Source organism: Amblyomma americanum, chromosome 1 (assembly GCF_052857255.1).
Source record: "Amblyomma americanum isolate KBUSLIRL-KWMA chromosome 1, ASM5285725v1, whole genome shotgun sequence".
Lineage (NCBI taxonomy): Eukaryota > Metazoa > Arthropoda > Arachnida > Ixodida > Ixodidae > Amblyomma > Amblyomma americanum.
Genome location: NC_135497.1, coordinates 142967156 through 142981314, shown reverse-complemented (window position 1 = coordinate 142981314; position 14159 = coordinate 142967156). Strand labels below are relative to the sequence as shown.

Genomic DNA, 14159 nt, shown 5'->3' with positions numbered 1-14159 from the left:
TCGACAAGTCCTAGTATCATGAATCTTCCCACGCAAGTGTGTGAGCACAGTGCTGCCAGATCCACAGTACTCCACAGGCTAGCTTGATTGAGCGGATCGGGTATAAAACTTGTCAAGGCATCAACAGAACTTTGTTCATTACCGGGTTCTACCTTTAAAGAAAATTCAATTCAGTTCAACAATTTAATTTATCAAATTCCCAATTTTCTGTCATTCCTGCTGATGTCAACTAACACAATATCATCAAAAAAAGATAATATGCTGCTAGTACACAGTTCCGCAAAAAATGTTAAAATCCGCAATTTTTTGCGGAATCGCAGGAAACTGGGGACTTATATGACCTACTTTGCATTCTGAACAAGTGTTAAATATAGCTTAATGGTAGCAGTAAGTAATCATTATCATCTTGGTACCGCATGCAAGAAACAGTCTGATGCAAGCAGTATCTGAATGGTGGTGCCACTTTGTGGAAATAAGTTTTCATTTGGGCAGATTAATCATAATTATTTGCAGGTGGAGTAAATGAACTTGCAAAATTCATTCCACTCAAATTCAAAGCTTTCATTCTATTGGTCTGCTTGTGTGAGAAAATGTAGGAGCGTTCTACCCTTCAGTTTTGAATGGCTCTAGTGTTTCCATGACAATGCTTGTTTTGTTTAATGGAAAATGGAGCTGACAGTGTCAGCAACATGCAACAACAGTGTTTCTGTGTGAGCCACAGATGCTCTTGGGCTGTTACACATGCTTGTGGATATGCGAGTACTGTCCATTTCAAAAGCTTCCAGGCCACTGAGTTTGCATCTGGGCCTTGCAGTGTGGCTCACATAAGATACCCAGAGTTCCTAATCCCAGGAGGGCGAGAACTTTTCTCCTTGCGTCTCAAGGGCATTGGAAGTACCAGAGGGGCTGCTATACCTCTCCTATGCGGGTTAGTCAAAAGCCTAGTGGCCTTTAGCTTTTGAAAAGAATGGCACTGTATCCAAGAATGTGCATATGAAATCTGCCACTGCCATCTTCCTAATTTCTAGTGAAATGTCTTTTGTTGTTCTAAGTTCTCAGTCCCTGGTAAGGCTGTCATTTTCAGCCTGCTTTTTAGATGAGAAAGACAAAAAGTATACATGCTGTAGGCGATATTTCTAGCTGAATTAGTTGTCAAAGCAGAAAGAGTGGGCAATATTACGTCTAGCTCAGAAGAGACAAACTGTGTCATACTGGCGCCCTTTAGTGTGATACGATTACTATGAAATACATTCTGCCTCTGTTATAACAAGGGCCAGGATTTTGAAACTGTAGCTATGTCTCTGGCCCGAACCATAAATTCAATAATAACTTGATGTTCTTAAAGGAGTATAGACACCTAATTGTTTTGGCATGTTTTCTTCTTTACAATGATGCGGAAGACGCTACTACACGTGAATCACCATGCGATATTAGCCTACGACCGCTAAGTAATTTATAATCGTATTTTTTTGTGATGCTGTTTTCGTTTCGGTTTCAGCAGCCAAACGATGTCTACAACGTCAGAGTGCTTTTGTGTCACATGACGCATGGAAAAATGTCCATATAATCACTGCTTCATCGTTTTAATGTACTGCAGTGCTGAAGCCAGCCTTCCTCAACAGCTGTAATGACAACGAATGTCGAAGCAGTGATTATGTTTCAGTTTTTTCATGTCCCACGTGGCCTGGAAGCACACATTGACGTCAAAGTCTCCATTCGGCTGTTGAAACCGAGACAGCACGAGAAAGGAATGCGTTTATAAATTATATTGCAGTCGTAGGAGAATACCAGGTAGTAATCCATGTATAATAATGCCTTACGCATCATTACAAACAAGAAAACACGCGCCCAAAAGTTAGGTGTCTGTACTCCTTTTATGTTCTCATTTGATATTATTTCAGCCCAGTTAGCACCCTTCCCTTTTTTGCTACACTCCTGCTAGCAGTGCAATGGTGGTATAGTTGATGGCTGCAGATGTTGAGGTTGGATTTTGCGTAGAGTCTCCTTACTTTTTTTGCTTAGACAATGCCAAGACAGCATTCAACCATACCTATGGTTTTTTTTTTTTCTCCTGTGCACTTTCTGCGTTACTTATGAATCAATATAAACCATCTCTCTTGATCTGCATTAGCTAAAATTCTGCATTTCAGTATTTGTTGTGCAGAGGACGTACCACACTCTTTAAGGCCGATTCACACGACGGTCCGTTCGCCCACGGCCCGCGCATCAGGTGTTCATGCCCCACTAAAGACTGGCCTGCGATCCGATGACGTCAAGCGTATGCAACGGCCCAAAAGAGCAGACTACGCGCTGTGTGTACCATTGTTGCCAGATTATTTTAAAGTTTTTGGCATTGCTGGTTAAACTGGTTTTTCCTCCCGACCCATGACTGCGATTGAATGGTGCAGGTGCGGCCCTTTGTCCAATTCCTCAGTGGCCTGGGCCGTCTTGCTAGCCCAGTCAATCGCTTTGTCATCGTAGCGAACACAGTGCAGCTTTGTGAAAACAGTGTGCCAGGTCAACATCGCTCAGCAAAATGCGGCAGCCAAAATATTAGTAAGAGCGGTGGTTGCCAGAGCTAGCGCACGCATCTTTGCGGGCCGCCGCTAATTCCCGCAAGGGGAGAGGCACTTGAATCTCCTTGGTTGTCCAGTCCGCGGGCCGACAGCACGCCTCTCAATTTGGTGACGCACTAACACGTGATGCGCGGGCCGCGGGGGAACGGTCCGCTGTGTGATTCGGCCTTTACTTTAAGGACATAAGCTTATTTTTATGCGACAGCATAAGGAGCCCGTTAAGGCATTTTCCTGGCGTTGTTGTGTTGCTGTCACAATCGTTAAGGCTGCGGTGTCTGGGGCAAAGGTTATGGGCCCCAAATTGTCGCACAAGTGCGGGACTGATCATGTTCAAACCTGCATGAAATCTAGTGCTGAATTGCTAGTCGCAACTTGCACCAGCCATCGATCAGGAGTTGAACTGTCAGCCAGTACATGCGGCGGTGTCTGTGGGGAGCGGCTATGCTATTGCTTTGTCGCACATAATCAGCAATTAAGTGCACCCCTTGGGGTTAATTCTTTTTCTTTCCAGGGGCCCAGTATCCCTCTCTAGAAGCCCTGTTGAAGTTACACCTTCATCTCAGAGAGCCAAAGGCTGGAAACAGAAAAGGGAGGACTCATTGACTACTCCACCTCTGGTAGGCTTATTGCATTTTGGGCTCCAGGTGAATGGGCCTGAAACTGGGGTCATAAATCTCTTTGACAGGAAAAACGCCTTCTCATAGTTCTCAGCAACTGCAGTTTTACATCCCGTGTTGTCATTCCAAGGTTGCAAGAAAGCTTCAAGCGGCATGGTTATCCTGATATGTCTCCAGTGATAAAGGTAAAGTTTTCAGGGTACCACCATTGTCATCTTTATTGCCAGCAAAGTCAATTTTACCTGTTATATGTGACAGTGTAGCTTGCTTGGAGACCTTTGTTTTAAAGGGGCTCTGAAACAACTTCTACTCATCAGATCGGAATGAAGCTTTGTGGATATCTTCTTGCATGATTGAAGAATCGAGTGAAACAGTAATTCAAAAAAGCCTCCACCTGTCAACCGTCCCCCTCCCACTCTCCAGTTGTAGGGGAGAGGAAGGAGGTGCCGGACTAAGAATAACTTAGAGCAAAAATGAATGGAAGCAATTATGAATAGGAATGGAATAAAAATTGGATCAGAATAGAATCAGAATAAAGTTGCGAGTGAAATAAAAATGCAATTGTGTTTCGTTTGCATCAGTCCAATCGCCCCAGTATGTTTTGGTCAGAAACCACTGCTTTTAACCTGAGTCCCCCCTTGAAAGTTAACTGTATGGAAACTTTGTGCTTGTTTTTCTTTTAGAGAGCAGTATCTTAAAACTGTGAAATATCAGCTGTGAAAATGTACTGTACTGTTATGCTGTGGATGTGCATAAATGCACAGGAAGAAATCCACTTTTTTCTAAGTCCTGTTGTCATTGTTGGTGGCAAAAGCTACCAGCCGTCAAAGACTACCAACTAGTGAAAAACACCAATTGGAACGGTCAAAAAACAAGTGGAACCGATTTTAAGCAGGTTGGCTCCAGTTGTTTTTTTTCTTACTAGGGAGCACATACACTCGGTGCAGTACAAAAACAAATATTTGTTTACTCTTATGTCATACCTACATCTTTGCTTGAGCGCGTATGGCAAGGTCTAATAACAGAGTCAGCTGTGCTGTGATTTTCATGACCACGTGCTTATAAATTGTAATGTGGGGTCTGCTCATTTTCGTGGAAAAAAAAATACATTTCAGATAGCCCAGAGCAGGCTTGTGGACCTTGACAACAAGTTGTTTCTAAAGCTGCTTGAAGCAAAATGTGATCCTATTGTTGGAGCCATAGAACCCAGCATGTATGCTGGTGCCTTTGACTGGAAACGGTGTCCTGAGCCTATAGGTTTGTATGGAATTCATACTAGAATGATCTCTGTGGTATTTCCTAAGTAAACGGTCTCTGGAAATGAAATCAGGTGGCTTGGCCCATACTTCGTGAGTGTTAGCAAATAATTTAGATTGATCATTTCTTGATCTGTAGTAGCAACACTAAAGTAAAAGCCTAAAATGTGTCATTCATTCAGATATGGACATATACATTCTGCTCCTATTTCAAAAACCTTAGTGTTTATCATTCGATGCTTTAACGTGTTGTAACCCCAGTATACCTAAGTATACACAGCCTGGACTCTTCTAGTTGGCATTGAATTCTAGCCACGTGTATTAGTGGCAGTTCTGTTTAGACCTATCCACTTGAAGAATTAAATTGAAAATAGCTAAAGAAAATTGATGTTTGGCCCAGTTTTTTAATTTATCCTGAATAGTAGTTGTCTCCAACTCCGTTATTGTGTTCTGTAATGTTATCACATTTATTATCGGCAGCGAAAGTTTGCGGGGCAAAAGTTTTTTGAAAAACGTTTATTGTAGCTCCACCTCACTAGCCAGTCGCCTGATATTGTTACCAGAGGAAGGCGCATGTAGGCCTTTAATACCTGCATGCATTTCAGGCAATTGGCTTGTGTGACTGCACAGGAATAATTTTTTTAACACCCACCCACGTCCCGTATACTTTTGCTGGCGATAGTACGTGTCAAGTTTTCTGACCTGTAGACATTGTTTTTCTGTTTATAACAGTATATCTAGTGTACAGATGTGCCCGTTGTATGTGATTCTGTAAACGTGAGTATAGCTGAGGAAGGGGAAGCACACGAGGCAGTGCATCACTTTTGTTTTAACTTGCCTTTTTAAATGGGAAGCAGAATTGTTTGTCCTCCATGGACAAACTTGGAACTTGGACGAGTGATGGAATTGGTCCACCACTTGGAGTTCAGTTTGGGATAAAAAAGGAAGTTGGTATGGCTGCAAGCTATAATAGGGTAAAAATTGAAGGTGTGTACATGGTTTTGACGTCTGTAAACAAAAATGGGTGCCGATGGTGATACTAGCCCCAAAGCGCTTCCGGTATCAATGGCACAGTGTTTGAAAAGGTTTGCGCTGCTGCAGACGACGTTTGTTGTGCAATGATTGAAAAGGCTCTGATGCAGTCGACACGTCTCTTGCTGGTTTTGATAAGGCAGTGCAGCAAGCGAAGCATTCTGCGTAGTGTTTGATAAGGCACCGGTACAGGTGACGCGCCAGCTTTCGTTCAAACAGGAAGTGTTCTGGGGCTAAACCGCAGTGTTGCCAGGACAAAAAACACTCAACAAAACTGTCTATGGACACCTAATTTTAGTTGCATGTTTTCTTCTCTGTAATGATGCATTGACATTACTATACATGGATCGCCATGTGGTCGCCTACACCCTACACTGCTGCTACACTAAATAATTTAATTGAAATTTCTTTTTGATGCTGTTTTGGTTTCTGTTTAATGACCTAAAGCTGGTTTTAGGTCATGTGAGGCATCAAAAAACTGCAATACAATTGCTGATACATGAATTGTTGCCATTTTGGCTCTTGAAGAAGAAGGCAGAACACCGACCAATAAAAATTAACTCTTAAATGACGTTTCAGCTCCCACACAGGAGCCTTGTTCACAAACAGGTACAAGCATGAAAGGCTGGCTATTTAAGCTTGAAAATGTGCCCTAGTCAGCAGGCGTATGCACTAGGAAGTGCCCCGTCAGTGTGATTAAGAGTGTGTTCTGTTGTTTGAATGATTAAGGATTCTAGATATAGACGGCTTTGGAGATTGTTTTCTGTTTTTAAAATGCGCGCATTGCTTCAATCAATGTCATGCTGCCTGCTTTCAGAATGTTCGGCGAGTGCATTTGACGAAGCTTTCTTGTTTGCAACATCATACTGGTATTGTTCCAACCTTTTAACAAAGCTTCTACTTTCACCCACATAGACATGGTTACAGTCTCTGCGCGGTATACTGTAAATTTTTCTTTTGGCAGGCAGGCAGTCTTTTACGTTGACGAGGGCTTGCCGCAACTTTTTCGCCGGCACGTGCGACACCTCAACGTCATAAAATCGCAAGATATGCGCCAAGGTTTCTCTGATCCCGGGCACATATGGCACAGGTGCACGTTTTATGGCGGCTGAGCCACTGTCAGATCGTGGCAGTTGCAACAGTTTGTATTCCACAGCGTTGACGATAGGCAACGGCTAGTCACATTCGGAGAGGTCCTTCTTGCAACTTCTGACAGTTATCCTTCACGTCCTCTAGCTCTGTGCAGATGCGGTCTGCTCAACGAAAATCTTGGCAACCACTGATCTGTTTTGAGAGGCCGGGTGAAGGGAGTTAAATTGAAGATAGCGGCCAGTATGAGTGCTCTTCCTATACACTTTGATTGAGAGCGCGGATTGGCTTCGTTTCACTAAGACATCCAAAAATGGAAGCTGAGCTGTCCATACTTTTCTTTTTCGACTGTGAACTGGATGGCTCCTTCAACGCTCTTAAGATGCGCTGTAAAATCAAGTAAAGCATCCTTCTTGATAATAGAAAAGCGATCATCGGCATATCTCACAAAAATCATTGGTTGTGGGCTGAATGAATCTAGTGCGCGGCTTTCCAGCCATTCCATTGTTAGGTTTGCAGCAGTAACAGAAACTGAAGCACCCATGGCTGTGCCGTGAACCTGTTTGTAAAGCACCTGGTTGAAAGTAAAATAGGTGTTACTCAGGCAGAAATGCAGGAGTGGCCTGAGATCTGGCACATTGATTGGCAACCTGCCAGGGAAAGTGGCATCAGATTCCAGGGCTGCTGCGCAAACCTCGACTGCTAAGTCAGTTCTGCCTTCTTCTTCATGTACACCCCCGACCAGACGGGTTTCCATCCAGCCCTCGACTTCATTCTGGCTCTTGAAACAGGCTGGCTTACCACTTTCCTGCCCACAGGAAAAGTAGTAGTTTCTGGGTGGTATATTACATATTTTTTCCTTTTAATGGAACATATTTGATACTCAAGTGTATAGTATCATTGTTTTGAGGAGGAAATTTTCTTTCCAGTAGTATTAGTCTCAACGAACATGAGTATTTAAAGAGGTATGAAAAAAATTTACACAAAAAATTTCTACAACAATGGAAAATATACAAAAACATCAATGTTTTTTCAGTCACACAAAACGTAAAAAAATTTCACGATATACTATTTCTTTATGAAGGATCTGTGCAATGTTTCACAAAATTTCAGCCTTGTGTGTAGAGAATTTGTCGAGATGTAAAAGAAAACTTTAGTTCTGGTGTGTATCACGCTAATGGGCTGAACAGTTTCTCGATGCAGTGAAACACAGATTTGTTGCACATGTCTTGCAGAAGACGTTTTTTGGTCAGCTTTTCTTTCTTCGTAACATAGCTTGCAGTTCCTTGCACGGTACCCATGTATATGATAAGTCCGATGAACTTCTGCATCTCTTCTGCAGTAATTCTCTCCACGATCCGTCTCTCTTGCTGTACGTCAGTTTCCCAAAAATATGTATCCAGGCATATTTATTTGTGTTGTTGCATGTCTCCACAACGATTTCAGCAGTGAAAAACAGCACAGAAAAAACAACGGCTCTGGTGAACCTCCATGCAGCACCCCGGAGCGTGATGCCAAGGTCGACGCCTAGTTGTCTTACAGGGGAAAACATGACACTTCGCACGGCCACCGGCAAATGGCCCCGCTCAAAAGACGTTGATGCACTGCAGATAAGAATTGTGACCCTCGGAACACTGAGTATATCTACAGATCAGCGCATGAGTGCAGCAAAATGATTTGGTGGAGAAACCGAAACTTACTGGCGGATGCCAGTTGATTTCTGGGCTGGATCGACACACTTTTGCTTTCTATACTGAAATCGGGCAAACCGAAGTTGTCTTCCGAGTCGGTGCTACTATCGTCGTCACAAACATCAGGATCAGTGGAAGCGCACCGTTCCCACAGTGCAGCGCTGTGCAATCTCGATGCCATCATGGACACAACAAGCACAGATCACCCAACTTCGGAGAGTCTTTAAAAGCCACCGCGCAGCGAGAACTCAGAACGAAAGAATACGTCATATATTACTCACTGGATGGCAATAGTTGTCCATAAATGCTTGGAAAGCAGGTAAATACGAATTTGCAACCATCGATAGCGGACTGTCGATGGGAATAGGCATGGGCAAGAAAGTGTTAAGTATTGTAGTGAATTAAAATGACGTATCAGCAATTATATTGCTGTTTTTTTCATGCCCCGCATGACCTAAGGCCAGCTTTGACATCACACCCATCGTTCTACTGATGACACCGAAACCGAAACAGCATCAAAAAGAAATTCAGCTATAAACTATTTAGCGGACTATTTATGTCTGACGCACCATTTCAAAGAACAAAAAATGCAAGCAAAAATTTGGTGTCTATAGTCCTTTAAGAAAACTGCAGTTGGTAACAATGGGTCATGGCCTACCGGGTCCTGTATTAATCGGCTGGCCAACCTAACAGTAAATGAAATCAGCTTTTTAATGTTTGCTTATATCAAACAAGCCAGAGGCATCAAAATTCTTTAGCTTATAATTTCATATTGTGATTTGCATCTTGTTTAGGTAACATGCAAAAATTCAATAACGGACTACTTTTTTGTCGCAGAGAAATTCTGTGTGGCGACCTTGAATGTGTGTGGAGCTTCACTGCAGCCATAATGTATCCAACCATTGTCCTTCTACTGACGCCTAGATGGCCTAGATGTTTGAACATTTGCCTCGAATGTGAGAGGTGCGGATTTCTATCCTCAGTGCCGGTACAAACTTTCCCCTGGCCTGGTGCTCGGCTTCTCCAAGTTGAAATGCTTGGGAATTGGGCCTTTGACCCCACCTTGTCAAAGAAAATTACATTAAAGAAAAAGCTGCTGCTGCATGATTAAAACTGGTCATCATTATCATAGTCTACTGGTTCAGTAAAAAATAAATAAACAGAACAACATGAATCCTTCTGCCAGGCTTTGTGCTGCTGGAATGCAAACCAACATGCTGCCACTGTAGTGTGCTTCCTTACCTTATCTTTCAACCTTTCGCTTAACTTTACACATTTGGAGGGGCTGAATTTGATGAGTTTTTCAACAACATGCTGTGTACTCTCTCAGATGTTGCTCCAACAGGCACAAGGAATTAGAAATTTTCACACTCAAAGGTTTTATTTAAGGGCAGATTTAAAATTTCATAATGGTATTGTAAAAGCATGCTTACAAGAGTCTCAGTTGCTTTCATGGTTATGTGCAGGGAATTTAATTTTTTGTCTTATTCTTTCTCTACAGCAGTTAGTCCATACATCAAAGAGGTTTTGATGAACTTGATAGAAGTTCATGCAGAGGTAAGAGTTTTTAAGGCGAAAGCCCTACTTGCCTCATGAGTCCGCCGGAAGTGTCCGCCTAACCTGTCAATCAAATAACGTCAAAACTAAAATAGATAAAATAAAACAATAAAAGCATTAAAATTAAGTGAAATAAAATAAACAAAATGAAAGGGAATAAAAATAACGAAAATAACTAGAAATAGAAATAAAATAAATAAATAAAACATCATTAAAAATAAAAAACATACTAGCATCGTGGGGAAAAACCCGTGTTCTAGAAATTTTAATGCCTTCTAAGCAGATTTAAGTGCCCTCAGAAGTTTTATGTCCTTTATATCATGGTGCCTCCACCAATCTGAAGGCTGAAATGGGAGATCTTGCAAATAATTAGAAGTTGCATTTCAGCAGCTAAAAGTGAAACTGTGGAGTGGTTCTTCACTTGCAGTATGTAGGCAACATTCAACAGATGAAAAATATGTAAGCTGTCTACTTGTGTAATTCTTGCCTTTTGCATAATACAAATCTTCAGTTTTTGCTCTGCGTTCGATTGGGATTCATTAATTCGCTTGTGCTCCATAAATTCATTTATAATGTATTCCAGCAAGAGTGAAGGCCTCTTTTACAGGATTATTCCCTCATTAACTAGTGCATAGCACTTCAGAGCATAGTTTTGGAGTGGAGAAAAAAAAGAGTAGTACACAGTGAGCTTGAGAGGAGCATGATAAAAATACCTAACTAGTGTGGTGTGGCAAGTGACGAGCTCGTGTTATGTGAAGTTTGCAAAGAAAATAGTCTAGCATTCTTATGCAAGTTTTGTGTAAGACATTGGGAAGGAGTAACCAGGGCAAGTGTAACAATTTTTTTATATTTTTTTATGTCTTGAGAAGCACCACACCCCGCCATAGCTGAGCTTGAGCCAGCAGTGCTGAAGAATGCAGGTTGCGGTGTCACTAGAGCCAATTACAGAGGAAAAAAAATGAAATAAAATCAAAATGGAATCATTATACCAGCCCAATGCATGTTCCTTGGTCCTGTGCTGATCAAAGCATATTCAAGAGGGTAGCCCTTACAGTGTTGCAAATTGTGCATGGATGCTTTAGTGTGTGTTGTTATTGTGTGTATGAATGTTGTAATTTGTGGGTCAGCATTGAGGGTCAAATTGTGGATCATTGGTTTCAGTGAGAGAGACCGGTCTATATGTTTGGCAACCAGTAATGTATTGGGCTTTGTTAGTGTAATTCAGTTCTAAAATTAGCATGCAAAAGGACAGATTGGAGTCTGTAGAGTGGAATGAAAATAGTGGCATTAACTTGAAGATAAACGAGCCACTCACTGCACCAAATGTCAGTAGCATCCATGCCACACTTAACCCTTTGATCGTCGAATTTTTTAAAACTTTCCCAGGTGGTCGAATTACTTTATTGCAGATTTTGAATGTAAAATAAAAAATGTGCAAAGTTCGGAATAAATAGTAAAATAAAATCAGGGACAGTATATTGGTGTCAGCATCACTCACAACTGCAAAATATCCAATAGTATTTCAGAGTGTGGTATTCCTTGAAACACGGGTCTATGCACAGCTCCTTATCGCAGTCTTCACACATAAAACGCGGGAGAGTCATCGCTGTCAGTGTCAAAAGAACATGCAGTGCGTTCAGCCATATCGCCGCTTTGCCGTGCATCTGAAGAACTGGAAGGAAACTCAGTAAACAAGAAGAGCGAGAATACCTTCTTAGTGTCAGTGAAGAGCAGCGCCAATAAAGATGAAAATCAACTTCTGTGGTCCCTGCGAGGGAGCGCCAGTAAAGATAAAAATCAAGTTTCGCGAGCCTCCGTTGTTGCGATCTCGGGGCCAAACCAAAACCACGAAAGGGCATTGCTGCAGACCGTGAGACACACTGAAGCCAGTTCTGTTTATTGCCGCAAGAAGGTAGCGCAATCAAATTTCAAACACTTCTTATTAGTCCTAGGAGTTGGCAGCACTCCCAGTGAGCATGCGTCGTCATTATGGCGCGAAATTTCAAACGGAGGGTTGAAACCGTTCCCATACGGCAAAGACCGACAGAAAACCGCCACCGTGCATTTATGGCAAAATCCTTCAAAGGTTTAATAATATAAGTGTCATTAGTGTCTATGCTAGGACAATAAGTGATTAAGTAATCAGCAAATGAGCAGGTGTTGAACGACATGCCTGTAGCCATTTAATTAATACTTTTTAAAAGGAGGAAGCTGAGAGCAACACCTCATAGCATTCTGAATTTCAGCACTGATCATTGTGTCATGTCTGTTCTTCCTTTCCACTGCCATGAAGCTGAATGGATTCATTAGCCTTTGACTAGGATGGTGTAATATCTCTGGCTTCCATTACAGGTTTATACAATTTCACCACCTCTGGTTGGTCGTATTATGACGCCTTTAGCTCAGAGTGTGGCAGAAGAAATAGCTCGTATTTACGAATGCACAGAGAAGTTTACCAAGTATGGGAATATGCAGGTATGCGTTTCATCATTCTGTTTTGTGCCATCTAGAAAGTGCCTGGTACTTGCACTGAATCTTTTGTCGCATGGAGAAGCATTATGCCCATATGAACATAGCCATGCAGCTGTTAAGAAAAGAAAATGCTGCTTCCTTCAGCCTCAGAAGGCCGAGAAGGTTTGGGTTCGTGCCTTAGACTTTCTAATCTTACAGTGATATCATGGCTCAAAGACAAAGCATACATACTGTATTAGCGCGATAGCATTAAGGGTCCCATTTAGCAGAGAACCAGGCATCGCAGTTGGCATGTTGAGAAAATCCGGATTGGTTAAGAGGGTCGTTACGCCACACGTGGGGATTCAGAATATATAAATTGGTTAAAACATTAGATAAATTGCGGCTGTAAGGTCACAACATGAATGAAACGTCAATATGACATGTAAGAATGTAAAGTAAATTAATTGCGCTGCAAAGAAAATTGAGGTAATTAGATGGGAATCGAAGCTGTGACCCCTAGGCTGTCGAGGCACATTTGTTCAACTTGGTTGAAGGGAGGCCTTGTGTGTCTTGTCCCACGGTGGTCACGTCTGTGAAGTGATATGCAGAGAGAACCCCAGGCCGCTGAAGGCACCAATTAACACTATTGCATCATACCCTTAAAGTGTCCCCTCAAATTTTTATATAGGGAGTCATCTGTATTTTATGCAAACTGACTTTAAGAAAGGGCACAAAAGCAAGTTTCTTGGCGTTAAGGCACTAAACTGTTGTGGCCAGCTTTCTCCTGTTTTTTTTTTTTTTTTTTACTGTGGTGCATGCTCTATTTATTTGTGACGGGTAATATTAGTGGATTAGAATCTCGATCATTGTAAGCCACTTAATTCTGTTTGAATTATGGTCTTGCCTTTGGAATGGAATCGTCTTTAGCCATGCAGTGGTGTCCTTAGTTGTTGTCTGGCACATCACTCCAAAGGTCTAATGACTGCTCCTATTCTGTGTTATAGTGTATCAGTTAATAACTAACACATTAATTTTGCATGTGGATTATTTCTAAAAAATAAATGGCTTGTGTGACAATAGTGCAGGCGAGGAAATTTTTCAAAAAACGTAATGCCTTGTTTTGAGGCAGTGTTGCGACTTGGGTGAGACCTCACTCTTAGGTGAAGAAAGTCAGTTGCAGCTGTGTCCTTTGATTTTGGTGTCGCATAGTAATACATTCATGAAGCAACAAATCCCTTTCAGGCTACACTCGACCTTCGAGCACTTGAAGAAGCTGTGGACTTCTACAGAAACCAAAGTACAGGGTACAGTAAAAAGATTTTGCTTGGCTTGTTTTGCTGATTTTGATTGCTGTAATGGAACTAAGTGTTCTTCACGCTTTCAGAAATTATTTCATGATATGCCGAAGCAAGTTGGATCCTTTTGGCAACACAAGAGAGAAAGAGTAGGTGTATGATTGCAATCCATCAGGACGGATAATGTGTGCTGCTTGTTGAGGTGTTGTTCAGAGGTTGCATTTTCTACCCACAAACAGGCTAGTGGATCAACTTCTTCAAAAGTTTCGGACACAGATGAAGCTTCAGTTGCTGTGCTTCAAGGAAGATGTCGTGGTCAGTGTCTGACAGAGATGCCTGTGCTATAGTAATTATTTATTTCTTTACTATCAGCCAGTAAAGGTCCTTATCAAAGATGCATAATTCATAACTTGTGTGAACGCACAAGTCCAAAGTATGTAGCTGCACAAAGTTGAATAAAATATTTTGGATAACATGCAGTCTTGGCTTAATGTGTCATTGTCTATGTGCTTTTGGTCTGACATGCACACAGGTGCCAGTGTTGGGCCTGTATGTTTAATTACTTTGTCTGTTGTACTTTTAGGTAATATTA

At 41.8% G+C, this 14159-nt stretch overlaps 1 protein-coding gene across 1 annotated transcript in view; it reads left to right on the top strand.

Annotated features, from left to right (window-relative positions):
- The window catches only part of Sec5 (exocyst complex component secretory 5), a 50717-nt gene extending 36671 nt beyond the window's left edge, over positions 1 to 14046 (top strand). Inside the window, exons 20-27 of the mRNA XM_077647094.1 lie at positions 3088 to 3193; positions 3262 to 3378; positions 4309 to 4450; positions 9763 to 9818; positions 12171 to 12293; positions 13515 to 13576; positions 13657 to 13716; positions 13807 to 14046. Coding sequence (XP_077503220.1) covers positions 3088 to 3193; positions 3262 to 3378; positions 4309 to 4450; positions 9763 to 9818; positions 12171 to 12293; positions 13515 to 13576; positions 13657 to 13716; positions 13807 to 13894 — 754 coding nt within the window. The 3' untranslated portion in view covers positions 13895 to 14046. The remainder of the gene's footprint in view (positions 1 to 3087; positions 3194 to 3261; positions 3379 to 4308; positions 4451 to 9762; positions 9819 to 12170; positions 12294 to 13514; positions 13577 to 13656; positions 13717 to 13806) is intronic.
- Positions 14047 to 14159: the final 113 nt, after the last annotated feature.